The sequence below is a fragment of the Megascapheus bottae genome, chromosome 11 (genome assembly GCF_031878675.1).
Source record: "Megascapheus bottae isolate mThoBot1 chromosome 11, mThoBot2.hap1, whole genome shotgun sequence".
NCBI lineage: Eukaryota > Metazoa > Chordata > Mammalia > Rodentia > Geomyidae > Megascapheus > Megascapheus bottae.
Genome location: NC_143519.1, coordinates 24,932,862 through 24,959,789, shown reverse-complemented (window position 1 = coordinate 24,959,789; position 26,928 = coordinate 24,932,862). Strand labels below are relative to the sequence as shown.

The window sequence follows — 26,928 nt, the reverse complement described above, 5'->3', positions numbered from 1 at the left end:
ACACACAAAATCACCCCCACTAAAAATGTTGGGTGGTTTAAAATGTTTATCAGATGTAATCACAGAGCAACAGTTTTAATGTCAACTCTGACAAACTGGTCTGATGTGTTGGCATGTATATGTTCTGAACATCTGCTCCAAGCCAGCTGCTGAGAAGCACTAAGAAAACACATAAAACGGCAAGGAAAATTGAGGAAGCAAAGGCAGAAGCCAGGTCCACAAAACACTTCCATTCACACAGTGACAGCAACTGCTGGCATGCATTAGAATTATGTCCCCAGGCTTTAGGCTACTTGTGAACAAGAAGGCATGGAAAAATTTTTGAAATTTATCTGATGTTTTCTAATGACACATGGTAAAAAGAAAAATTAAACTACAATCAAACTGCATAAAGGAAAGAACCTAATGCAAATGGAGTGAGTGTGTGTGTGTGTGGAAGGGGAGGGTAGCAGGATTTAAATGGAAATCTGTTTTCTTGCTTAGCATTTTGCTCTTAATTGGAGCTCTACCAATTGGGCCATACTTCCCATCTAGCATTTCTGCTGGGGAACTGGAAATGGAATCTCAGACATTTCAACTCAGGCTGGCTTTGAACTTAAATCCTCAGATCTCAGCCTACTGAGATCATTATAGGAATGAGCCACTAGTGACTGACACAAATATAAAAAAAAAATCAAAAAGCAGGTAAAGAAATAGGGCAGGGTCGGGAGTTTGGTCTAGTGGTAGATTACTTGCCTAGCATGCAGGAAGACCGGAGTTTGATTCCTTGGTAACAAACAGAATAAAACAGAAATGGTGCTGTGGCTCAAATGGCAGAGTGCTAGCCTTAAGGAAAAAGCCCAAGGACAAAGCTCAGGCCCTGAGATCATGCCCCAGGACTGGCAAAAAAAAAAAGCCTAGGGTAAAACCTAGATACATAAGGACAGATAGGATGAGGCAAAATGAAAAGACCTCCAGGATATAGAAATGAGAGCCATATAATGTGTGATTGTTGTGCTTAATGTACTATGTTATTTCTCATCTCTTTGTTGTCTCTTGGTTATCTCATATTGTTATAGTATCTTACCTTGATATCTGATATACCATATACAGGTTTATTGGTTATTTGAAATAGGATAGGGAAGGGGGAAAACAAGATGAGGGAAATGGGGACAAAAACATGAATAGAGGTAGCAATGTATGTGAAGTAATGCACCTTCTATCTGGCGTATATAAAGTAACCCTTCTATTAATTACAATAAAAAAATATTTTTAAAAATTTGTAAAAAGTAGATACTGTCCTTGGGCTTTCTCAAGGCTAGAGCTCTACCACTTGAGCCACAGCACCATTTCCAGATTTTTCTATGTATGTGATACTAAGGAATCAAATCCGGGTCTTCATGCATGCTAAGCATGCTAAACTCCCAGTCCCTCAGACTTTTGGACTCAATAAAAATTTGATAAATCTCAGACAGGCATGGTGGCACACACCTCTAATCCTAGCTACTCAGGAGGCTGAGATCTGAGGATTAAGGTTCAAAGCCAGCCCCAGCACAAAAGGACCTGAGACTCTTATCTCTGATTAGCCTCTAGAAAATGGGAAGTGGGGCTTTGCTCAAGGGTAGGGCTGTAGTCTTGAGCTGAAGAGCTCAGGGAAACACCCAGGCCTAGGGGTATGGCAGTAGCCTTGAGCTGAGGAGCTCAGGGACAATGTCCAGGCCTAGTTCAAGCCCCATGACCCACAAAAAAGAAGTTGTAAATCTCACGTTGATTATTTCTACTTTAAAATCTAACATGATACTCTGTGGCTCTCAGCAAGATTTTATTACTGCTACCAAGATACAAAGCTCTGAGAGTGGCATGAGTCATAATCATATCCCTTTAACTTTAGCAGACTATGTTAATTTCTTTTCTGTTGATGGAGGTTTAAACCTCCACTTGAGAGGGGTGTAGTAGAAGGATGGCATTTGGAGGCTAGCCCAGGCAGAAAAATTGAGACCTCATATCAAAAATAACCAGCAAAACCCAGGACTGGAGACTGGTGGCTACAAGTAACAGGTGCTGAGTTCAAATGCTAGTAGTATCACCAATAACCCCAAACAACCAAAAAACATAAAATTTCAGGCTCTACTATGTTCTCTATGAATCAGACTTTGTTAAAACAGCAGCGGGCCTGAAGACGTGGCTCATGCCTGTAATCCTAGCTACTCAGGAGGCTGAAATCTGAGGACTACAGTTCAAAGCCAGCCCAGGCACAAAAGACCATGAGACTCTTATCTCCAATGAATCACTAGAAAACCTGAAGTGGGGCTGTGCTTCCAGGGGTAGAGTGGTAGCTTTGGGCTGAAGAGCTCAAGGACAACACCCAGCCCCATGGTTAGAGTGCTGGCCTTGAGCTGAAAAGCTCCGGAACAGTGCCCAGGCCCAAAGTTCAAGCCCCATGACGCACCCCAAAAAAAAAAAAAAAGTGATTAAAGCAGACTTACAATGAAGCATCAATGCATTATCCTGTTCTAAGGAAACTGCAACTAAATTTTAAAAATTATTTAAAAAAAATTCTCAATGAGACAAACACATTAAGTGAAGGTGCTGGAACTCTTAAGTAATGAACTGTAAGGTGTGATTTTTAGAAAGAATCACACCTTTAAGCCTAGCCAATCAGGAAGCTAGTTCTGACTAGATTCTGGTTTGAAGCCAGACCAGGCAGGAAAGTCTATGAGGTACCAATTAACCACACACACACACACACACACACACACACACACACACACACACACACTTACAGGATCAGAAGTAGAGTTATAGTTAAATTAGTAGAGTGCCAACTCTGAGCAAAAAAAGAAAAAAAATGGTGGAATAGTGTCAAAGCTCTGAGTTTAAGCTGTAGTGCTGACACACAAAAAAAAGGTTGGTACGCAAAAGAAGAAAGGGAAAGATGGAGGGAGACCGAGAAGGAGAGAGAGGCAGGAAGGGAGAGAGGCAGTGAGTGGAGAGAGAGATTCACACATAATAAATACACTATAGTTGCCCCTATTAACAACCTGATTGTCCCTGACATCATCATTATCAATTGACATTAGTAGTAACATTATAACTTTACAAAGCTAACCCAGATTCTTGGAACATAATAAATTTAAATAAATTGACCACTGAAGGTAAGCAAGGCAGTAACTATATCAACACTATATAGTTAGGAGAGGGCTGCAAGTGTTTGGTATGATAATCAGTGCAGAGCATTTTCCAATAGATACAATGATGAAGCAAGACAAATTCGTTATTTTAGCCCCACTAACATTAAGGAACACATAATGTTGACTTTACTTTGTAAACAGAATCACCCGGATGTGCTGAGCTAGCTCACCTCCAGCTCATAAATGTCAATTGTTAAATTTTAAGGAATCTTGCAAGCAAGTTAATAAATAAACCACTGAAGTCAACCACAGTATTTACACCAAGAGGCTAGTTCAACATCACAAATGAGGTTTCCAGTCATCTGTTCCCCTAGCCAGGAGGCATACTAGAACATGAGGAACACCCAGAGAAAAGGATGCAGAACACTTGACCTTACAAAGCAAATGCATCCCCGCAGACAACACCAAGATCATAAAGAGAAACCATTTCCAGGCCCCTTTTAGTTTTCCCATCTCTTTACTAATAGTAATCCTACTGAACCCATGGCAGGGACAAGCAATAGAAAGCAGACATGCTAGCTACACAGAGGGCTGAGATGTGTGGATCTCAGTTCAAAGCCAGCCTGGGCACAAAAGGCCATTAGACTCCTATCTCCAATTAATCACTAGAAAATGTGAAGTGGGTATGGTGACAGCCTTGAGTTGAAGAGCTCAGGGACAATGCCCAGGCCCAGGGGTAGGGTGGTAGCCTTGAGTTTAAAAGCTCAGGGACAGCACCCAAGCCCATAGTTCAAACTCCATGACCCAATAAATAAATAAATAAATAAATAAATAGATAGATAGATAGCAGAAATGCTAGCAGCAAGGATAGAAGGCAGTGATTTCAAGTGGGAGACACAGTAAAGAAAATTCACTTGTAAGTAACTATCAGGCTGGGAGAAAGACTCAATGTGACATGAGAGTAAGTGGGGAAAGAATCCAGATATTATATGTGTTGTGCAGTCAGGAGCACATTCCTCTGCACCAGACCTGCCCAACATAAAAACTTTAAAGAATATATATATAATTTCCCTAGTATTGCCTATGATTTTTACATCTATCTATGATATTTATATTTTATCAACTATGAGGTACAAGAAGAGCACAAACAACTACTACAAATAAAACAATGCCCAGAAACATTACTGCCTTATTCACAAAGTTCTGCCTCCTGCATTTGGGAACTGGCTAGGTCTCTAAGGGAGCAAAGTCACACGCTCCTGGGGTCTCTCAGTTTCCCCAGAGAGAGAGCTGAGACTACAGGAACACACAGGACAAAGAGGAAAGCAACCACACAGAATGCTGTATGGCTTTTAGAGTTTTTGAAAGAGCTAGTGTTTATTAAACAATGTTGTCTGGCTTTTTATTAGTTCTAGTCATCAGGTGTCAACAAGTAGTTTTCCATTTCTCTAATGAATTTTTTTGGAGAGAGAGGGGAGGAGGCAATCATGGGGCTTGAATTCGGGGTCTGAGCACTGACCTTGAGCTTTTTTGCTCAAGCACTCTACAAATTGAGCCACAGGTCCACTTCCAGTTTTCTGGTTAGGCTGAGAGAAGAGTCTCATGGACTTTCCTGCCCAGGCTGGCTCCCAAATGCTATCCTCAGATCTCAGCCTCTTGAGTACAGGGTTACAGATGTGAGCCCCTAGTACCCAGCTATGATTTTTTTTTCTTTTTTTTTTTTTTTTTTTTGCCAGTCCTGGGGCTTGAACTCAGAGGCTGAGCACTGTCCTTGGGCTTTTTCCTCAAGGGTAGCACTCTGCCATTTGAGCTACAGCACCACTTCCAGCTTTTCTATATATGTGGTACCGAGGGTCTTCATGCATGCTAGGCAAAGCACTGTACCACTAAGCCAAACTCCTAGCCCATGATTTTCTTTAATATGCATTTATTATTTTATCTTTCATTAACAGAAATACAAATTTGCATGGTGATATGCAGAGATATACATGTGATATACATGATTACATATACATGATGAACTAATTCACCCCCCCACCACAGTTCTATTCATTCCCTCTACTCTCCCTTTTTTTGCAATAGCATGTGATACTATTCAATCATTATATGAAATCTACAACATTAAAGCCCTAGAAAAGAATCACAGTTACACTTGAGAGCTGCCCATATCTTTAGATTTAGGGAATTACAAAAGAAAAATGACATTTTACAGATAGATGCATGTTTATCAGAATCAACCAGTATCTCATTTAGTCGGACAAAGAAATGCTTTAATGAGCTTAACTTCCCAATGGAACTTTTTCTACTTGGTAACACTTGCAATGCAATTACACAGCTTGAATAACTAACCTTTGTTGTTTTTCTTTTCATAGGGCTATTCATTCATCCATTTGATTCTGGAGTCACATTGATCCTGCAAGACAAACACGCCAAAAGTTAGGATAAGTTTAAATTCTACAAGTTGACAATTATCTTCTGTTGTAGAAAGAGGGAAGCAAATTCTTAATTGTAGAGCTAATGAATAATGAAGCTGATGATGAATGAAGTGAAAAAAGTAAAAATAGCCAAACGTAGTAGATTTTTTATTATTGATTGTTCTTTGACAGCTTTGAAGCAAGCAAAAGGCAGGCATGAACTCATAGACATCATTGGCTCGAGTCTGTAATCCTACTTCTTCAGGAGGCTGAGATCTAGAAGCCAGCTCAGGCAGGAAAGTCCATGAGACTCAATCTCTAATTAACTACTGAAAAACTGGAAATGGCACTGAGGTTCAAGAAGTAGAGTGCTAGCCTTGGGCAAAAGGGCCTTAGGGACAGTGTCCAGGCTCAGAAGTAAAGGTCTAGGATTGGAGGCAAGAATGAGAGAACAGAGGAAAGAATGCCAGCTGTGACACCATAGAAGTATTTTAGGCATAAAATGGCAAGAGTCTTAGGCGAGAGAGAAATGAAAAATGACACAGAAAAAAAGAGAATATGCCAAACTTAGCTTATGTGTGAATACACTACATGAATAAGACATCACAAATACTCAAACTGAAACAATTTAGCTCCATTTTCTTTGAGCAACTAAGATTTTTTGGGGGAACGGAAGGGGAGTGAGTCATGGGACTAGAACTCTGGGCCTGGGCATTAACCTAGAGCAATTCAGCTCAAGGCTACTGCCCAACTCCTAAAGGTACAGCCCCACTTCTCTTTTTTAGTGATTAACTGGAGATAAGAGTCTCAAGGTCTTTAGTGCCCAGGTTATAAAATGTACAAAATAATTAATATGATTATATTTTGATAGCCCTGTGTTGGCAAATACACAAGTAAATTTTCTAAACTATTATTAGAACTTGTAAAAAGAAGTTTAAGTCAGTATGGATAGGGTTTGTCATGTGTCTCAAATTTCCAGGATCACTTATATTTCACCAGATATAATTAAATATTCCTGGACTGCAGAATTCTGATTTCAGCAGACTATTAGTTCCATATGGGATATAGCTTACAAGTGCATTTAATAGCTTGGCATTATAGAACTTGCTTCAGAATTTCCATTTCATGACGCAAATTTTCTTTGGCATTCAAGTGAAGCCTGCTTCTTAGGCACAGTTGCCTTTCCCTATTTTGGTTTGGAATTACACTCAAGAGGAACCACGCCTTGGAAGTTCTTAGGGGCACCCATTCTGTGTCAATGTCTATGCACTGTATCAGTAGGCATGGTCTCCTGTGATTCCATATAGCTTAACAGAACCAGAACTTACTCATCCACCAGGCCTTGGGTCGAACACAGCAGTGTTGGTTTTCCTTCCCTCTCTCTCCTCAAAATATACCTTCCTTGTAGCATGCTACCAAAAATATCAATGTGACCAGGCACCAGTGGTTCATGCCTGTAATTCTAGCTACTCAGGAAACAGATCTCAGGAGAGATCTCAGCCCAGGCAGAAAAGTCTCCTATGAGATTTTTATTGCCAATTAGCCACTCAAACACCAGTAGTGGATCTGTGGCTCAAAGTGGTAGAGCATTAGACTTGAACAAGAGTTCAGGGACAGCACTCTGGCCCTGAGTCCAAGCTGTAGGACCAACAAAAAGAAAAAAATAAAATAAATGTGACATATCAATATTACAGTAACTAACAGTCAAGAAATATTCTCTTGAATTCATAGTACAATTCGTCTGTATTAACTTTATGAAACCACAATTCAGTATCCTCTGAAGAGTTTTAAAATTCAATCTAAGAAACAGCTAGCCTAGTACCTCATGCTTATAATCCCAACTATTTAGGAGATCAAAATGAGAAGGACCACAGTTTGAGGCCAACCTTGGCAAAAAAAAAAAAAAAAAAGTGAGATTCTATCTGAAAACCAGCTAAAGAAAAGGGAGGGGGAGGACATGCTCTAATGAAAGTCCTGAAATCAAAGCAAACAAACAAGCAGTAACAAAAAGAAGTCATCTAAAACACCAAATTTCATGAAAAAACATCTAGTTTCCCCTTCTAAATATATCTGACCCTTGCTAGGTGTGAAGGCTCACACCTGTAGTCCTAGCTACACAGAAGGCTGAGATCTGAGGATCAAGGTTCAAAGCCAGGCCAGGCATAAAAGGACCTGAGACTCTTATCTCCAATTAACCTCTAGAAAACTGTAAGTGGGAGTTGGCTCAAGGGTAGGATGGTAGCCTTGAGCTAAGGTCAGGGACAACGCCCAGGCCCAGGGGTAGGGCAGTAGCCTTGAGCTGAAGAAGTCCGGGACAGCAGAAGAATGCACAAGTTACATTAATACTGACCTTTAACTCACATTGTGTTTCAATACATATCCAACTTGTTAAGCTTTTCATATTTTAATATACAATCAGCCCTCAATCACTAGTGAGATCCTTACCCACAGATTTCAACTAACCACAAATAAAAAAAAATCAAAGAAAAACAAATTTCAGGTTGGAAGCAAGGTTTAGGGATAACAGAGCACTAGCCAACGAGCAAAAGCATTAGGTATCAGGTTTGAGGTCCAGCCACACACACACACACACACACACACACACACACACACACACACACATTTTTTTATCTGTCCTGAATATGCACACAAACTTGAGACTTTTTCACTTTTCTCTGAACACGTAATCTAACATCTCTCCATGCAACATCTGCATGGTATTCTGCACTGCAGGGTATGTGAAAATGATTTAAAACGCAGGACAGGTTAGATACAGATATGAAATAGATTTAAACCACCTCAGATTTTGGAATCCACAAATACCTGGCACCAACTCTTTTCACATGTGCAGAGACAACTATGACATGATTTTCTCATGGTTTTACCAACATTGATCCTTTTTTTTTCTTGGCCAGTCCTGAGGCTTGAACTCAGGGTCTGAGCACTGTCCTTGGGCTTTCTCAAGGCTAGAGCTCTACCACTTGATGCTTTATCTATAAAATACAGATTGATTTTTCTTATAGTTTTTACCAACATTGATGCTTTATCTAAAAATGCAGCAATATATCATTATTTGCTCCTTAAGTTTTAGTGTCAATAATATGTCAACATCTTTCCATGTAAGTCCTCTATGAACCAGGGACCTCTACTAGCCCAGACAAGACCTGCATGAAACCAGAAAAATGTGACTCCCCCTAGACACAACTATCTGAGTGGGGACCAGCAAAGGACTCTAGCTATAGATCCCACCAAAGCCAACTCCTCAGCCAGGCAACTTCATCTTACACCATTCTTCTCAGCTGTGAAAATTCCATCTCTATCACGAAAAGAAAGAGACCCCATAATGCCATTCTTGCCTCCGCCTCCCAATATATAGCAGAGGGTCAAACAAATTTAAACAGATCAATCACCATGTGTAGTATGAATGACTGAAGCTAAAACTGAAAATAGAACCAAAAAAATCGAATGAAGAAAATCTTCCAAATTTACTACCTAAGTAAATTAGGCTTTAATTACATATCTGTATCTCAGGGACAATTAGTCAATAAATGAAACATTAAATTATGTGAACTATGCACAACACAAGTTCACTTATTTTTACAGCTTTTGAGTCTGAAGATATCCCTAGAATTTCTTTTTGAAGCTCGTTCTGTAGATGAACCCATGAACTCTTCAAAATCCACTTGACCATGGAGAACTTGATCAGAGACCTAGTCTGTGCCCAATGTGTCGAGTGAGATAATGTCAAGGTCCTTAGGAAGCTGCTATTTTAGTCCCAAATGCTGTTGCATAGTCCTCCTGGCCCCACAATCACCCAATTTTAAAAGTGGAGAGAGTCTGGTACAAGACTAATTTCTGCTTTGAACCTAACTCAACACCTAAGGCAAAGTTCAAGATCCATTTCTCACCCTTTATCTGGCTCCTTAGACTACCTGCATACTTTAAGAAGCATAAGCTTAACTAGCATAAAAAGTCAGGAAAATGGAAACAATTTCAAGGCGTGACAGCCAACACCTTACATCCCCTACCCTTTCCTTACTGTGGGATCTTAAAAAGACTCATTCAATAGCATCAAGGCTCAATGTTTTTCTTTATTTCTTTCGTTCTTTCATTTTTTGGCCAGTCCTGGGGCTTGAACTCAGGGCCTAAGCATTGTCCTTGGACTTTCTCAAGGCCAGAGCTCTACCACTTGAGCCACAGCACCACTTCCAGCTTTTTTTCTATGTATGTGGTACCAAGGAATCGAACCTGGTCTCCATGCATGCTAGGCAAGTATTCTACCACTAGGCCAAACTCCCGGCCCTCAATGTTTTTCTCTACAGATATGAATGGGGATCACTTCTGCTCAATCTCCCTGGTCTACACTAACTGGGAAAATATTTACACAGTCATCTCTAAAATCTTAACTGGCTATGCACATATGAACTATCAGTCTTTCAATCAATGGCTGAAATATTTAAATGATGAAACCCCAACTTTATACATGTTTTAGGTTGCTACCAAATTGCCATCAAACCAAAACCATGATAGCAAATAGAAAAACTGGGTATTTCCAGTAACAGTTAATATCGTATCCATCTCCAAATTAAATGAACTCAGCTCTGCCAAATACATTTCTGAAGTCATCTAGTAACTCTTCTCAAAGCACAGATGATTCAAAGGCCAGTGACCTCATTACCACACTCAGCACACCTGTCATGGGTCTCCTTTCCAAATATTCTCAACTCTAGTTGCAGAGCAGCAGAAAAAATATGACATTGGTGTAGGTGTAGAAAACAAGAGAAGTGCTGTGCGTGGTGGCTCACGCCTATAATCCTAGCTACTCAGGAGGCTGAGGTCTGAGGATCAAGGTTCAAAGCCAGCCTGGGCACAAAAGGACCTGAGACTCTTGTCTCCAACTAACGTCTAGAAAATGGGAAGTGAGGCTTGGCTCAAGAGTAGGATGATAGCCTTAAGCTGAAGAGCTCAGGGACATGGCTCAGGCCGAGTTCAAGCCCCACGACCCACCAAAAAAAAAAAAAAAAAAAAAGACATGAGAAATAAGAAATGGCATCAACTTACATTTTGGAAAGATTTCAAATCTGCTTTTAAATAAAAAATGCTATGATTTAGAATTATGAGTAAATACATGTGCTTTTAGGGAGGGTGAAAAAAATTCTAGCTGAAAATAACTGTTTAGTGGCTATAGGAATAGAGAATGATTTTTCACTTTTAATCCTCACCTCTTAAAAATGTCTCCACAGGACCATGAAAGCTTCATTAGAATTAGAAGACAGTATACCTAAGACAATAGAAACGATCCTGGCTTTCATGAGAATGGATGATACCCACGTTGACAAATAAGGAAACCCTGGAATAACAACCTTAAGGGACAGTCATTCCATGGTACCGGGTTGTTTACTATCAACACAAAACCAAAATGCTCTTAGATTCTCTATCTTCAGAGGTTATTGTTGAATACACTTAAGTACTTCACGACTGGCCACAAGGGACCTAGAATTCTAGCAGCTACTTGGGTGGAAGATTAGGAGGATTCTGGGTAGAGGCCAGCCTCCTGAGAAAATGAGCACAGTCACATTTCAACAAGTAAGCAGGGAATGGCAGCTTCAGGAGAAACTGCAGATAGGCGAGCGGTATACAAAGGAGAATCCAAGGCCAGCCTGGGCAAATTTTGTGACACTATTCAAACAACAACTGAAGATGAAAGGACTAGGTCATTCCTCAAGTTAGACAGAATTACCTGCCTAAGAAACATGAGAGGATGAATTCAAATTCCAGTGAACATGATAATACTATTCAAAAACATACATACATATATATATATAATAACTTCAGGTTCAAAAATTACATTGTTGCTAATTGTTCTGGAAATCCCTCTGTATATTTAAATACAGAAAAAGAAATGGGTTTTAGATCTTTATGGACATCTAAGTAGTCAGGGTATTCCATCCTCTGCAACAAAATTAATGTTCTTGTGTTTCTTGCAAATTAAGTGCTAGTGCTGCTGTAACAGTCCCTTTTGGGATACTGTCTCTTAGAATCAACCTTACACATCACTGCTTCATGACTTGTGACCTTGTGGTTTCCAGTCCTGATAAAAAGGAGAAGAGGAAAGCACAGCAGGCCTCCAGATTGCCTTGTACTCCATACCAAGGCTTCTACCATTCTAAGTTGATTTCTTCTTCCATTTAAAGTTATTTCGGTTTCATCTGTCACAGGGAACTCTTTGGGGAACTCAAATATTTGAAGGTTAATCTAAATATTTCTGGAGATAAATCTAACTCTAAGTGCTATGTCTGCACAGCTATTTTGACTTAAAGTGAAGGAAACCTAAAGATACAAAGCAGCATGCTCACTGCTAAGTGAGAGGTGACACCTAAGGCATTTCCTCTGAACTTGTACATCATGACACACCTGACTGCTGAAAATTAAAAAAAAAGTAAAATAAAAAGAGATGTAGATTGCCACTGAGCACATGTCACTCACTAGAGAAGCAAACTATAGTTCAGATACCTTTGAACACACACTGTAACTACAAATCAGCAAATCCTTTCTATACTAGAAATACCTCTTGTAAGAGGGAGAAGATGATCTTTAGTCCATTGTGGGTACAAATATCCTAAGTTCAGAGTAAGTTGTGAAACATCAATGGGGACATACGTTATAATCACACACAGAAAGACATTTGACTCCATCTCCTCTGGCTCATCAGGCAATCCAGGTGGCAGGACATGAAAGTGCAGGAATCCTAATAGCCTCAGAAGCTGAGAATGTGACATGAGTGGATGGATGGATGTTCTGCTTTCTGAAAGTCTTGTGCCCTTACAGGAAAGGTCATGTATAAAAGCAGACAGAGGAAACATCTGCTTTAATACTTCGTAGAGGGGGAGTTTAGGAGTTTTGTTTTTCTGGGCTAGATCTTTGTTGAACAAGTACAGTCATCCTTTTTCATAATGTAAATGTCATAATCTTGGCAAAGACCAGGTCTATTACATATCCATAAACTAGAAGGCCATGGTAGGCATTCCATTAATGGCTTCCCACCTGTAACACCTCAAACTCTCCTTTCCACTTAAGCTTTCCTGAGAAGTGAAAATTATGATCCACCTTAAAACATGTCTCACTTCCTGAATATGACAACAACAAATCACAGTTGCAAAAATTTTAATAGGAATGACCACAAGTACAAAGGAAACATAATTTCCACCCTACAATTTCATACTATGAATATCATGGGAGATCCATCAAGAGAATATCATGGGAGAAATGAAATTCAAAGGTCATAGAATTCTAATGTCATATAAACTGATGAAATTCTAATTTGCAAATCCTGGTTTCTTCTTTCCTCTTCCAGGTTTCCTTGAAATGATGTTTCCAGTTAGAAATTCTTTGCTATTAGGAAAAAATGTCAATAATTACATAGAAAGAAATTCACAACTGAGAATGAGGGTTCTATCTAGAGCACTCATTTAAGAAGAGAACTAGCTGGGTGAGCAAAAGGGAGAGGGGTAAAGCAGGGCCTGACATGCAAATTACTCCTGTAATCTGTCCTCAGCTTCCATTCCCAGATAGCACATCATCCTATGCATCCACAGAACAAATAAGCTCCCCTAAAAGAAAATAATTGCAGCAAATGAATGGGACATTTTTCCCACATATTGTGTTCAATATAACAGCTAGAAAAATAATTTATGATACACTTATAGTCAAAGATAATAGCCAGCCACTTTGTTGGCACTGCTAGGTAAAAATCTGTTTTGTTAAGCAACCGATTGAAAAGATGATTACATTGTGCCTTTGTGGAAGTTAGACCTAAATTACAATATATATGTAAATATGCACAAGGCTATATGCACATATACACAAACACATTAAAGTATAGTAAAGGCTGGGGAGCTTTCTAACTGGTGAGAATTCTTTCAAAAACTTACAGTTTAATAAAATGAATATCAAGAAGGTTGAACAAGTATTGTGAGGCCAGAGTGGAGTCAAAGAGAGATGAAAATAGAACTAGAAAAATTGAGGGGATGAATAGGGTTGGGAAAGATAGGGAAAGAAAGATAAAAGGGGAGACACTGGCTGGGATGCATTGCACTTAGAAACTGACATGTTGAATGAAAGCTACTTAAAAATGATTTTTTTTAATTGGACATATTTTTGCCTTTATGTCTAATTTATGTGATTTAAGTTGTAACAAAATACATCTGTGCTAGCAGCTAAATATGTAAGTACTATCATATGCATTACTACATTCTGCCAGTTGCCCCCACAAAATACATTCTGACCACACAGGAGTGCAGAGGCATAGGCGGACACTGAGAGGAATTTATCTTAATCCTGCTATCAGGGTGAGCTTTCAGCCATAATTTGAAAGATGTTAAAAATCTTTGAGATATTTTTTGAAGCTTGTGGAAAGGTTACCCATTTTCCCATAGTAAAATGTAGTGCAGCTTATGCATAGAAAAGCAAAATAAAAATTCTGAAAGCAAGTGAAAACAATCTACTTATATTTACCATGCTTACATAATAACACTTCAATTGGCACAAGGGAGGAGGGTAGTTTTAAATTGTATACACTACCGACTCATGCCATACTGAAGACAAGTTCCTCACTCGGTATGCAATCTGTGTACTTGGCTTTCTGATTAATTACTGCCTTGCATGCTTAATCTACTAATGATAAGCAAGATCACCACATTCAGATCCATAGTAAACAAGTTTGTGAAGGGGACAAATTTATTTTCCAGTCCATCACAATAGTTGATTAAAATGTGTTGCTCTTATCCACTTTCGAATTAATTCACATGAAATAAAACAAATATTTATTACATTAAGGGGAAAACATTCCATCAAGCTGTAAAACCTGAGCAGAACAACAAATGGCGCATGCCTAATTATAGTTGACATTTAAATGAAATTTCCATTCTTGAAATATTTAGCAATCATTAGAAAATATAAGAGGAAATATTTTTAGGATACATTTATGGTCTAACTCTTCACACATCTGAAGTCAAGGATGTCTTAACAAAGGCAGATTTGTAATGAAATTTGAAAGATGGCTCAGAAAACTGAATGATTTGTTCACTGACATTTTTGATCCAATGAGACAAAAATGAGAGAGCTTGATATTATTAATGCACTTCGTGGACTGGCTGAGTTCATCAATGTGTGTACAACGGTATTCTTCTTATCCTATGGAGCTCATAATTTGTCCGTAATAGTCATCTATCATAATACATACATAACCAATTAATATTTCCCAATGCCAAGCATTCATGGACTGCAACATGGACCCTTGCCCATATGCTCCTCTCATAGCAAAATAAAAAATCGAAAATCTTGAAATACATGTTTAGAGAGGAAAACAATTTATTAAGCTATCTCATAAAAGAAACTCAGGAGCTAAACCATAAACCCCAAAGCTAAAACTGCTTTAAAAGCTAACACATAAGCCTGATGCCAGTAGTTCACCTGTGGAATTCTATCCAACTCAGGAGATTGACTTTAGGATCAAGCTCAAAATCCAATTCCTGGAAGAATTCTGAGAGACTCTTACCTCTGATGAACCAGCCTTTTGCGGGTTGAAATGGAGCTGGAATCAAGGGGTAGAACACCAACCTTGAACAGAAAAACCGAGGCAAGAGTTCAAGGTCCTGCGTTCAAGGCCCCATTTGGGCACCCACATGCAGATACTCCCCACCACACACACATACCATACAAGTCATCTATACAACAGTACCAAGAACATGAAAAATCATACCTGATTTGACAAAGTTTACAATAAGCAAAGGTGAGCCAGATATAAATAACTAAAATAATAATAAAATCTTCTACCTTTTAGGAATCAGAGATACACTGGGTCTCCTTGGCACAGGTCAAAACTTTCTTAATAAAGGCCCAGAAACACAACAAATTAAAGAAAGTTTGGAAAAATGGGACTGCATTAAACTGCAGAGCTTCTGTATGGCAAAGGTCATAGCTAGCAAGTTAAATAGAAAGCCCACAGAGTGGGAGAAGATCTTCACTAATTATACAACAAAGGTCTCATATCTAAAATATATCAACAGCTAAAAATATTGAATCTCTCCAAAACTAATCTTCAAAGAAACAATCATCCCATTAAAAGATGGGCCAAAGACTTAAAGAGAGACTTCTCTGAAGAGGAAATAAGAATGGCCTATAGACAGATGAAGAAATGCTCCACATTTCTGTCCATAAAAGAAATGAAAATCAAAATAGCTCTGAAATTCCACCTCACTCTAGTTAGAATGGCCATTATCAAGAAATATAATAACAGATGCTGGCAGGGATGTAGCCAGGAGAGATCATTTCTACACTGTTGGTGGGAGTGTAAACTCTTTAAACTACTCTGGAAAGCAGTATGGTGATTCCTCAAAAGACTAAACATAGAGCTCCCCTATGACCCAGCAATTCCACTACTGGGCATTTACCCAAATGTCCAGAAACAAGGACATACTAAATCCACTAGTACAACGATGTTCATTGCAGCACTATTTACTATAGCAAAGATACAGACCCAACCCAGATGTCCCTCAGTAGATGGCTGGATCAAAAAGATGTGGTACTTACACACAATGGAATTCTATGCTGCCACCAGAAAGAACGACATTGCCCCATTTGTAAGGAAATGGAAAGACTTGGAAGAAAATCATATTAAGTGAAATAAGCCAGATCCAAAGGAACATAGGCTCAATGATTTCCCTTATTTGTAATAACTAGTACAAACCTTGGACTCTTCTAGCAGAGGATTATAATAGCTCAAACCCTAGATACATAAGGCCATACAGGATGAGGCTAAAAGAAAGGACCTCCAGGATATGGAAACAAGAGCTTTATAATGTGTGACTGTTGTTCTTAATGTACTATGTTATTTCTCATTTCTTTTGTTGCCCCTTGGTTATTCTCATATTATTACAGTAGCTGACCCTGTAATCTGGTATATTGTATACACATTTATTTGTTTATTTGAAATAGGAAAGAGAAGGGGGAAAACAAGATGGGGGAGGGGAGAGGGAAATGTGTACAAAAACACGAGAAGGGGTTTCAATGTGTGAGAAGTAATGCACCTATTATCTGGAGAATATAACTGTAACCCTCTATGAATTACAATAAAAATTTACCATTTCAATACTAATCATATGTTTGAGTAGGAAGGTTGGTTTACATTCCATTAAATCATGGATATCGCTACTCCAGCTGTCCTAAACTGACATCTCCATTTCACTGACTTGAGCCAATAATCTTTCACGTATATCAAGATGCCACCCTTAATATCACCATAAAAGCTCTAGTCAAAGAACACAGCATAATGGAAGCTGAAGGAAACCAGAGGTTTCAGAGTGACATGAAGTTGTGTCATGGAAATGGTGTGTGTGTGGGGGGGCTGGTAAGTGATATTTCAGATAGAAGGGACATATAAAAGAGAGTGGTAAATTAAAGTCTGATTTGGAGAACAAGCATTTATATGCACATATGCATCTAGCAAAGCATGTAAATACGCACACACATACATACACAGGTAAGAATGGGCATCCTGGGAAATTAATTAATCTGTTTTTAACTAGCCGGCTTATAGTATTAAAAGAAGAACTCCAATATAAAAACATTCTTTTCAGGCAAATAATACAATTATCAGAGTCTGACCTCTGATGTCATGTGTATATAGCTATGTATAGAAATTTGTATCGCACATAATAATCAAGAACACAGATATAATTAAAAGAAAATTCTCCAAAAGAAAACTTTTTCATTTATAATGCTATTTCCATATGATTTTAATATTTCTGACTTTTGTGATCATCAAAGGGCAAATGTTTTAGTTTTATTATTCATATGTATGAGCATGTATGTATGTACATCTCTATATATAAATGAAAATACGCAATGTAACGTACATGCATGTGGCGTTACATACATATTAGTGACAAACTCTAATCATAGGGGACAAAAAATTCTTGAGTATACCATATATCTTTCCACAAAATAAAATGATTTTCAAAAATAATGGTAGCAGGGCCGGGAGTTTGGCCTAGTGGTAGAGTGCTTGCCTAGCATGCATGAAGACCCGGATTCAATTTCTCAGTACCACATACATAGAAAAGGCCGGAAATGATGCTATGTCTCAAGTGGTAGAGCTCTAGCCTTGAGAAAGTCCAAGGACAGTGCTCAGGTCCTTGAGTTCAAGTCCCAGGACTGGCAAAAAAAAAAAGTTTAAAAAAAATAGTGGTAGCAGACAAAGAATGTCAAAAACATTTTGAAAAAATAACCTCCAAAATATACTGTGCAATTACTTCCTAGAAGAATGTGCTCATTTACATTCCCACCAATGTGAATAAGTGCATCCTTTCCCCAGCATTTTCAGCAATGTGAATGAAATCGCAAGTCATTATGGTAAGTGAAATAAGCCACACCCAGAGACATACATATTCTCACTTATTTGTGGAAGCTAAAAATGTGAGTCTCAAGGACAAAGAGAACAGAACAGTCATAACAAGAAGTCAGCTAGAAAGGGCAAGAAAGAGAAGATAATGACATTGGATAACATACCAAACTACGGCGAGACAGGAATGATTAGATCTAGTATTGCAAGATTACTATAGCACAACAATAATCTAAAATATTTCAAAATTACTACTAGGAAAGACTTTGGAAGCTCTCTCTTCGGTTTGGATTAGCTTGAGTATGTCTACGCAATATTTCAGGGATTGATCCTCAATAGCAAGAAGATGCCTGCATCACTGGGAAATTACACCTAGAAGGTATTAATATAGCTTCCATGGGATCCTAACTAGTATCTAGAAAGAAGTTCTTGTAAATAAGGAAGACTGGTCCACACCCACTCTCTGGTTTCTGGTGTTATCACATAACCTCTCTCTCTCCCATCATAATGCCATAGCCTTGTGTAGCTAGCAGGTTCCTCAGCTAAGCAGATGTCAGCATCACACGTTAAGCCTACAAAAGTATAAACTCAATAAAATTCCTGCCTTTGCAAATTATCTAGACTCAAGCATGTTGTTACGAGACAAAATACTTATACAGTTCTCAAGCATAGAACTGAGCACTTTTGAGATGAGTGATCTTAACTGGGTCATCACATACACTGTACAGCTATCAATTTATTATACATATAAATATCAACTTTTAAGAATAGCAACTTTCAGGATTAAGACTCTATTTATACATATATAAAACTAAAATAATAAGATTAATAGTGGGCCTACACATGAGCAACATATAATTTCGTATCTCCGTTTTCTGTCACAACTGGGAAAACAAGTATACACCTTATATACCTCCCCCGTGGGTGTGCTTGTTGAGATAATGTCTCAATTTTGCCCTGAGGCTAACCTCAAATTACAGTCCTTCCAATCACTGCCTCCCAAGTAGGTGTGAGCCAATGTGCTCTATATGTACTCTATAATTTTTAAAAAAGTGTTCATAACAGAATAACTTCTTCCTCCCAATCATTATTTAATCAGGTTACGTATTCATATGTAGCTACTCAAAAAATTATGGGAACAGGGGGGAAAACAAGATGATTGTGAGGGGGTGGGAGAAGGGAAATGGGGACAAAAACATGAGAAAGGCTATCAATGTGTGAGAAGTAATGCACCTGCTACCTGATGAATGTAACTGTAACCCTGTTATACATTACTCTGATAATTAAAATAAATACTTAATTATGGAAATATACATCTGATCATTATATGCATCTGATACATTAGATCAAATCTTTCAGAATATTATTCAAATGTAAGTCAATGAAAGTATGTACACAGATAAATTGCATGCCTGTGTATAAACACATAGCCTAGCAACAGTGGCAAATTATCAGACAAAATCTTGAAGAGTATGTAAGTAATTAAAATTATTTTAACTTAAATAAATAATATTTTTAAAGATATTCTCAATTGGCTCAAGTGGTAGAGCACCAGCCTTGAGTGAAAATACTAAAAGACCCTACCCAGGTACGGAGTTCAAACCCTAGTAACCGCTAAGAGGGGATATAAGGCCACAAAGATCCTTCAAGTTCTCTAATTTTATTCCCAAGGATGAATAAAAATATATCTTAGGAGGAAAAGGGAAGGAAAGTTGCTAGTCACAGAAGTAAATCCAAGTTTTTCAGTGAGTGGAAAGGAGTCAATTCTCATTAGCAGCATTAGTGAAGAATATGTAGGCCAGAATTGGCAAAAAGACAGTGTGCTGGGTGATAGGACTGCTCAAACAATCATTATTGAATGCACACAACCTTCTAAGGTGAGTGGTATTATTCTCAATTTACAAATATGGAAACACAGAAAAGTGACATGCCCAATGAGTAGCAAGGTTTAGGATTCTTAAAGATGCCAGCTGACTCTGGTGTTTCCTTTAAAGACTCCTCTCTAATAATTCAGGTAAATTCTACCGCTACACCATCACCTCCCACAGTCACGCAAGAGAGTTGCCTCTGACACATGCAAAATATTACTGAAGTAATCCAATTTTAGTATGTGGTAAAAGATTAAAGTTTTTTCTGAGCTCCAGATATATTGGTCACAAATGAATTGTATTCTTTACACACAACAGTCAGCTCTGAGAATGCATTTCAAAGCAATATTTCTGACCCTTGCCAGACTTTGTTACCCTAACACATTCAGTAAGTTAATAATTTCAGAAAGGTAATTTATCCTAATTTTTGCAAAATTCTTCCTTCTGTTCAGATGGGTAAAGCACAACTAAATTACAGAAAATCCTTTTTTGACTGCAAAAGTACAAACTTGAACCTAATGTTTAACAATTGCAATAAATTAATGAGATGAATTAATGAGATAATGAACATTTGCCATCTCATAAAAAGAAGAAGCTAATCAAAAATGATCTGTGCTTACCAATAGTTAACTTTTCAAAACTGGCATTAAATAACATTAAAGGCCAAACAGGGTGCCTATTGCTCACATCTGTAATATTCGCTACTCAGGAAGCTAAGATGTGAGAATCACAGTTCAAAGAAAACTTGGACTAGACAGCACTCACCTTGAATTTAAACTATAGTACCAGGACCAGAAACATAAAAAATAAAAAGGGTAGTAATAAGGAAATACAAAGATCTGTAAGAGTCCTGGTTGTATATGTTCATTATTCTCTCAAGTTGCTGGGGTTGCAAAATAGCATTTAAAAAATTGGCAGTGATGCCAGGCACGGTGACTCATGCCTGTAATCCTAGTTACTCAGGAGGCTGAGATCTGAGGATCACGGTTCAAAGCCAGCCAGGGAACTAAAGACCATGAGGCTCTTATCTACCAAGGGGGAAGTGAGATTGTAGCTCCAGGAGTAGGGCAGTAGTCCTGAGCTGAAAATCTCAGAGACAACACCCAGGCCTAGAGTTAGTCCAAGCCCCATGACCCACATGAAAATAAATGGCAGATATTCATCATTTTGATAAAGGACTTATGGGGGTGGGGGCGGCGCTAGGGTAACAGATACAGAACTGCATCTCATCAAAGAGTGAGGGCATGGCAAATGAAAACAAGTGCATTTAGCTCAGGAAAACCAAGCTGATGACAACCTGCTAGTAATCAGCAATGAACGATGAAGTGTGCACATGAATCTGTCGATCAACTTTAATTTGAAAAGAACCTTCAATCAGTATGCAAATGAACACACCCGCACACTCCAGCAAGTCATATACTATTTTCAGACCTCTTTAGAGAGTAATTTCTGTCCAAAATATACACATTCCTTTCATCACAGAAGGTTGCTGGCTGTTAACTTCTAAAGAAGTAAATTCTTCTATTTTTTACTCATAAGCATCAATCTTCACCATACTTCAACCTTCAAATTTATACAATGCATTTCCACAGAAATGCTAATCATGCTAAGAAATGCTTGTTATTTTCTTTGGGGGGGAGTAGATGGTGGTGGGATTGTATTGTGATGTGCAACAAACCAGGCTATTAATACTTATGTCACTTTCAACTTCAAGAATTGGTCATTTTGTTCCAATTGATCTGCATTTCTTTTGAGTTTCAAAGTAAAATCACAGCTTTCCTCTCCTCTTCCCTGAGAAAAATTCCCTTTATAGGCCAAACAATGCACTGAACAAAGTCAATATACTCAATGTTTATAATACTAACCTTGAAAAATCTACAAATGGTCTTTTGAAATCAATCACTAAAGTAGACTCTATCAGTCAACACTGTCAGTCCTAGCTACTCAGGAAGGTGAGACAGAAGGAAGAATCAAAATTCAAAGCCAGCCCAGGCAGAAAAGCTAGAAAGATTCCAGGCAAGTTTATCAGCAAAAATCAGAGATGGATTGAGGAGGAAAGCATCAGTCATAAGAAGGCACAGTGAACAAGACCAGGACCCTGAGTTTAAGTCCTAGTATCAGAAAATAAATTAAAATTAATTGCAATGAAAAAGTAAACCAAGCTTTCCCTACAGAAATTTAAAAGACAGTGTCTTTGCTATAATTATCCCAATTGAGCTTTTACTGGAATTCCACCAGTGTCATAAAACACAGATAATTAAAATTTTTTCATATATTTTAATTGTAATTAATAGAAGGGTTACATTATATTCATCAGATAGAAGGTGCATTACTTCACATGCATTGATACCCTTTCTCATGTCTTGGTCCCCATTTCCTTCCCCCACCCCCACCCCTCATCTTGTTTTCCCCCCTTTCCTATCCAACTTCAAATAACCAAATATCCATATATACAATATATCAGATAACCAGGTGAAATACTGTAACAATATGAGATAACCAAGAACAGCAAAAGAGATGAGAGATAACATAGTACATTAAGGACAACAATCACTCATTATATGGCTTTTGAATGTACAACAATCATTCATTATATGGCTTTTGTTTCTATATCCTGGAGGTCCTTACATTTAGCATCATTCTATATGAACTTAACTCTCCAGGTTTTGTTCTATTGTAAATCTCTACTAGGAGAGCCCAAGGTTTCTACCGATTATGACAAATGAGGGAAATCATTGAGCCTATGTTCCTTTGAGTCTGGCTTACTTTATTTAATATGATTTGTTCTAAGTCTTTCCATTTCCTAACAAATGGGGCAATGTCATTTTTTCTGACAGCAGCATAGAATTCCACTGTGTATAAATACCACATCTTGTTGATCCACTCATCAACTGAGGGGCATCTGGATTGGTTCCATATCTTTGCTATGGTAAATAGTGCTACAATGAACATCGTTGTGCTTGTGATTTTAGTAAGTCCTTGTTTCTGGATGATTGGGTAAATGCAAAGTAGTGGAACTGCTGGGTCATAGGGGAGCTCTATGTTTAGTCTTTTGAGGAACTGCCATACTGCTTTCTAGAGTGGTTAAACAAGTCTGCACTCCCACCAACAGTGCAGTAGTGATCCTTCCGGGCCACATCCCCTCCAGCATCTGTTGTTACTAGATTTCTTGATCCTGGCCATTCTAACTGGAGTGAGGTGGAATCTTAGAGTTGTTTTGATTTGCATTTCTTTTATGACCAGAGATGTTGAGCACTTCTTCATGTGTCTATAGGCCATTTTTATTTCTTCTTCAGAGAAGACTCTCTTTAAGTCTTTGGCCCATCTTTTAATGGGATGGTTGTTTCTTTGGAGATTAGTTTTGTAGTAATTCAATTTTTTGAGCTGTTGATAAATTAAAAATTATTTTTAGAAATACATTTTGTCATTCATAGAAAGTATCATAAATGTGAGAATATCACAAATGTGATTATGTAGTCAAAGTATGATTATAAAATTAGCCCTAGCAAAGTCACCAAATACAAAGTCAACATACAAAAACCAATGTACTAGATAAAAAGTTTATAAATTTAAAGGCCAAAAAGTGTTTTATAGCGTTAAATTAAAACCAAAAGGCAACCTCACTAAGGGAGGTTCAAAACATCTACACTGAAAAAATTTTAGATACTACAGAGTACCTAAAATAAGACCTCCTAAATAAGAACTCATTATTAAAGTGTAGATTGTCCCCAAATTCATTGTGCAGATTCAGTTCCAATCTAATTTTTAAAAAAAGACTGTAGGCATATGTGCATGCACACATGTGTATTAGATTCTATGCTTAAAAAATGTTGCAAAGGACCAAGAATATCCAAGGAGATCTTCAAGACAATTATATGTCCGTATATATAATTTTCATGGTCATGACACTGAGAAGTGATCCCAAAATACAGAAAAATAGAGTACTATTCTCATATAGAACTTCCCTGCACAAAGCATATATGATGAGGTTGTAGCTTGAGTTCTAATTTTGTGCATAGTTAGAAAGTTACTTAACTCATCTCATTCCCTGTAGCCCCAACATCCTTAGCCAGAAACAAAGGTGTAACTGTTAGGTCACCTGTAGCTACTCCATCCTCTGGAGGAGCATGGGAGCTACTGGCAGCCTTGGAGACTTTTGAAGGTGAGCAAAGAAGATTTCTCTTCTAAGCAGAGTTCCATAAAGCATGACATTATAACAGAGTTTATCTCTGACTGTAAATAATTTTGTTCCCTACAGTTTTACCACAGCCACTTGGAGTAGCTCAGAAATGCATCTGTCACTTGGACTTGTGTAATTTAAAGGCACTTGTTATTTACAATAGCTTCAGCAGTACAAACACAATCCATAAATCAGGAGTGTGCCCAGCTGCGTGGCAAGTACTTCACACACATTATCTCAAGCCATCCTCATGGTAACCTTGCAAAGAAAGGAGATGAACGTCACCGCACAACTGAAGAAATATTAGTGTGGTAGCCCATGATGCAGAGCCAGGCTGGGAACACATCGCCTCTTTTTTTGTGTGCCAGTACTGGCAATGGAACTCGGGGTCTCATGCTCTCAACTCAGCTTTGCTCCCTCAATGTTGGTGGTCTATCACCTGAGTCACAGCTCCACTTTAGGCATTTTATTCATTAACTGGAGATTATAGTCTCATGGACTTTCCTGCCTGGTCTGACTTTGAAAGGTGATCCTCACATCTCAGCCTGGTGAGAAGCTGCCAGCATCCAGCCTGAACTTCCTTATGTCTGATTCTAAAGAATACACTCCTGCTACCGTGCCTACCTCCTCCCTGAAGCTACATGCAGGCTGTGAGCTAGATGGGTGCCTTGTGAACTGTTGCAAGTGTTATAACATTGGTCAGAATGGATCAGTAAGGGGAACAGGAGCCATAAAGAAAAATACGGTGGTACAGTTATTATCGGCTCTGGAAGTAGCATGTTTGCAATCGGCTGCATTTTGTTGGTGTGTGGGGAGCGGAAACAGTGAGGGCAACAAATACTATAAGTAGATCAGGGTTCTTCACTGCAATGCTGGTGGCACCCAGGCAGCCACTGAGAAGTCCCAGTGCTCTAGACCAAGACATAGTTAATTTTGCCCCTCTCTGCTCGCTTCTCTCCCAGTGTCATAGGATCAAATCCCTGGAATACTAGGCTCCTGGTTGTAGGAGAAGGGGGGAGGGGGGTGTTGGTGGTGAGGGAAGGGGTTGAACTCAGGCACTTATTGGGGTCACTAGCAATTTTTTTTCACTCAAGGTTAGTCCTCTACCAGTGGAGTCACATCTCTACTTTGTGCTTTTGCTTGTTTAAGACTCAATACATCTGCCTGGGTTTGGCTTGGAGACATGATTTCAGATCTCAGATCTCTTCTGAGTAGCTAAGATTATAGGCGTGATCCACCAGCACTGAGCTCCAGTATTTTTGGATGTATTCAAATTCCAGTTTCTTTGTTGCTAAGTTATATGGGTCTGGGCTAGTCACAGTTTCTATAAAATTCAGCATTTTCATGACCCCTCCCCCGCAAAAAATATGGCTATAGTGCTTACTTCACAATATGCCTTTTTTGTGTTAGGAAGGTATAGCTCAGAAATGCAACTTGCGGAAGATATTTCATTTAAAACAATGTTTTTTAATGTGTTTTTCTTATTGGTAAATACTGTTTAGGTTTGAAAACATGCACTGGGCGATATTATTGGACTACAGAAACTGCTAGTGTCCAGAAGATCAGAAAGAAAGTCACATGAACCTCTTCTCAAATTATGCAAGACAGAGGAAATGCATGCTTTAGCGAAGCAACAACCAGAGTTCCAGAAAAGACACTAATATAAGTAGCACTCTCACAGAGAAAGACAGGCAACAGAAGGCTGGGTTTTATATATCAAGATCAAAATAAATTAGAACATAGGGTAAGGATTGTGTGTGTGTGTGTGTGTGTGTGTGTGTGTGTGCGCGCGCACACGCACACTAGTATACATCAGCTCTGGTTCTAGAACTTAGGGTCTAAGCACTATCCTATAGCTTTTTCACTCAAGGTCAGACCTCTACCATTTATTTGTACCACTGATCTACTTGCATTTGTTGCTGGTTACCTGGGGATAAGAGTCTCATGGACTTTCCTGCCCAAGTTGGCTTCAAGCCACAATCCTCACATCTCAAACCCCCCCCCCCCCACGTAGTTAGGATCACATGTGTGAGGGACACCAGACTTTGGCCACTAAAGACCATTTTGAAAACTCACCTTCCAGAATTCCTGAACAGGAAGACTTGAGGCCTCTATTTCAAGAAATGCAATCTATTCCTGAATTAGTCAGACTTTGATTGTTCAATAACTTGGACATCCTATTCTGTCGTGTCTCTTTGATGTTATTATTCTGATTACTTCCTAGGAAATTATCCCCTGATCACTTTCTCAATGAACTTTCATCATTCATTTGCTCAATCAGAGACCTAAACTTTTTCTTTCCCTTTTCATCTAAAGCCATACAATAGTTTTTAAAAAGGACTCTAGATTTCAGAAAACATGTATAGTTTGTGTGTGTGTGTGTGTGTGTGTAAAATATTGCCATGCACATCAAGATTAGACAGTCTCTGTCACAGCAGAAAATAGGCAAAAGCCTAAGAACTGCAAATGACTGCAGATGCCATTTCCCATAGAGATACTAGGCATTGAAATGTGGCTGCCACAATTAACCTGTTCTGCAAATAGGAAATGCACACCAAATTCTAAAGAAAATAAAATAATTTATAAAGTTTCAATTTTCTATGTTGGAAAATATTATTTGGGGTATTCTGGATGAACAATTAAAATTCAATTCTATGTCTTTCCATTTTTCATTAATAAAATGTGGAGATTAGAAATTCTAAAAATCATTTCCTTGACATTTTTATATTACTGGTCAAGGCCCCAGTTAAAACCTTTGCACCACAAACTGAAAGATTGTTCTTCATCTTATACTGTATTTTATATAGCCCTATAGACACGGCTTTTCATCCACAAAACTCCCAGAAGATATGTTGTTTTGCTTAATGTAACATTTAATATATCTAGGCGTAAGTACATCACAACCCAGACTATAAATTTAGGACAGACTTCTGTCCAATTGGAGAATTATAATTGT

The 26,928-nt window shown here is 38.4% G+C and overlaps 1 protein-coding gene across 5 annotated transcripts in view; it reads right to left on the bottom strand.

Annotated features, from left to right (window-relative positions):
- The window catches only part of Klf12 (KLF transcription factor 12), a 355,357-nt gene that overhangs the window by 226,414 nt on the left and 102,015 nt on the right, over positions 1–26,928 (bottom strand). For all 5 annotated transcript variants that reach the window (XM_090342036.1, XM_090342038.1, XM_090342035.1 and 2 more), the window contains exon 2: positions 5,460–5,523. In XM_090342036.1, coding sequence (XP_090198162.1) covers positions 5,460–5,492 — 33 coding nt within the window. In that variant the 5' untranslated portion in view covers positions 5,493–5,523. The remainder of the gene's footprint in view (positions 1–5,459; positions 5,524–26,928) is intronic.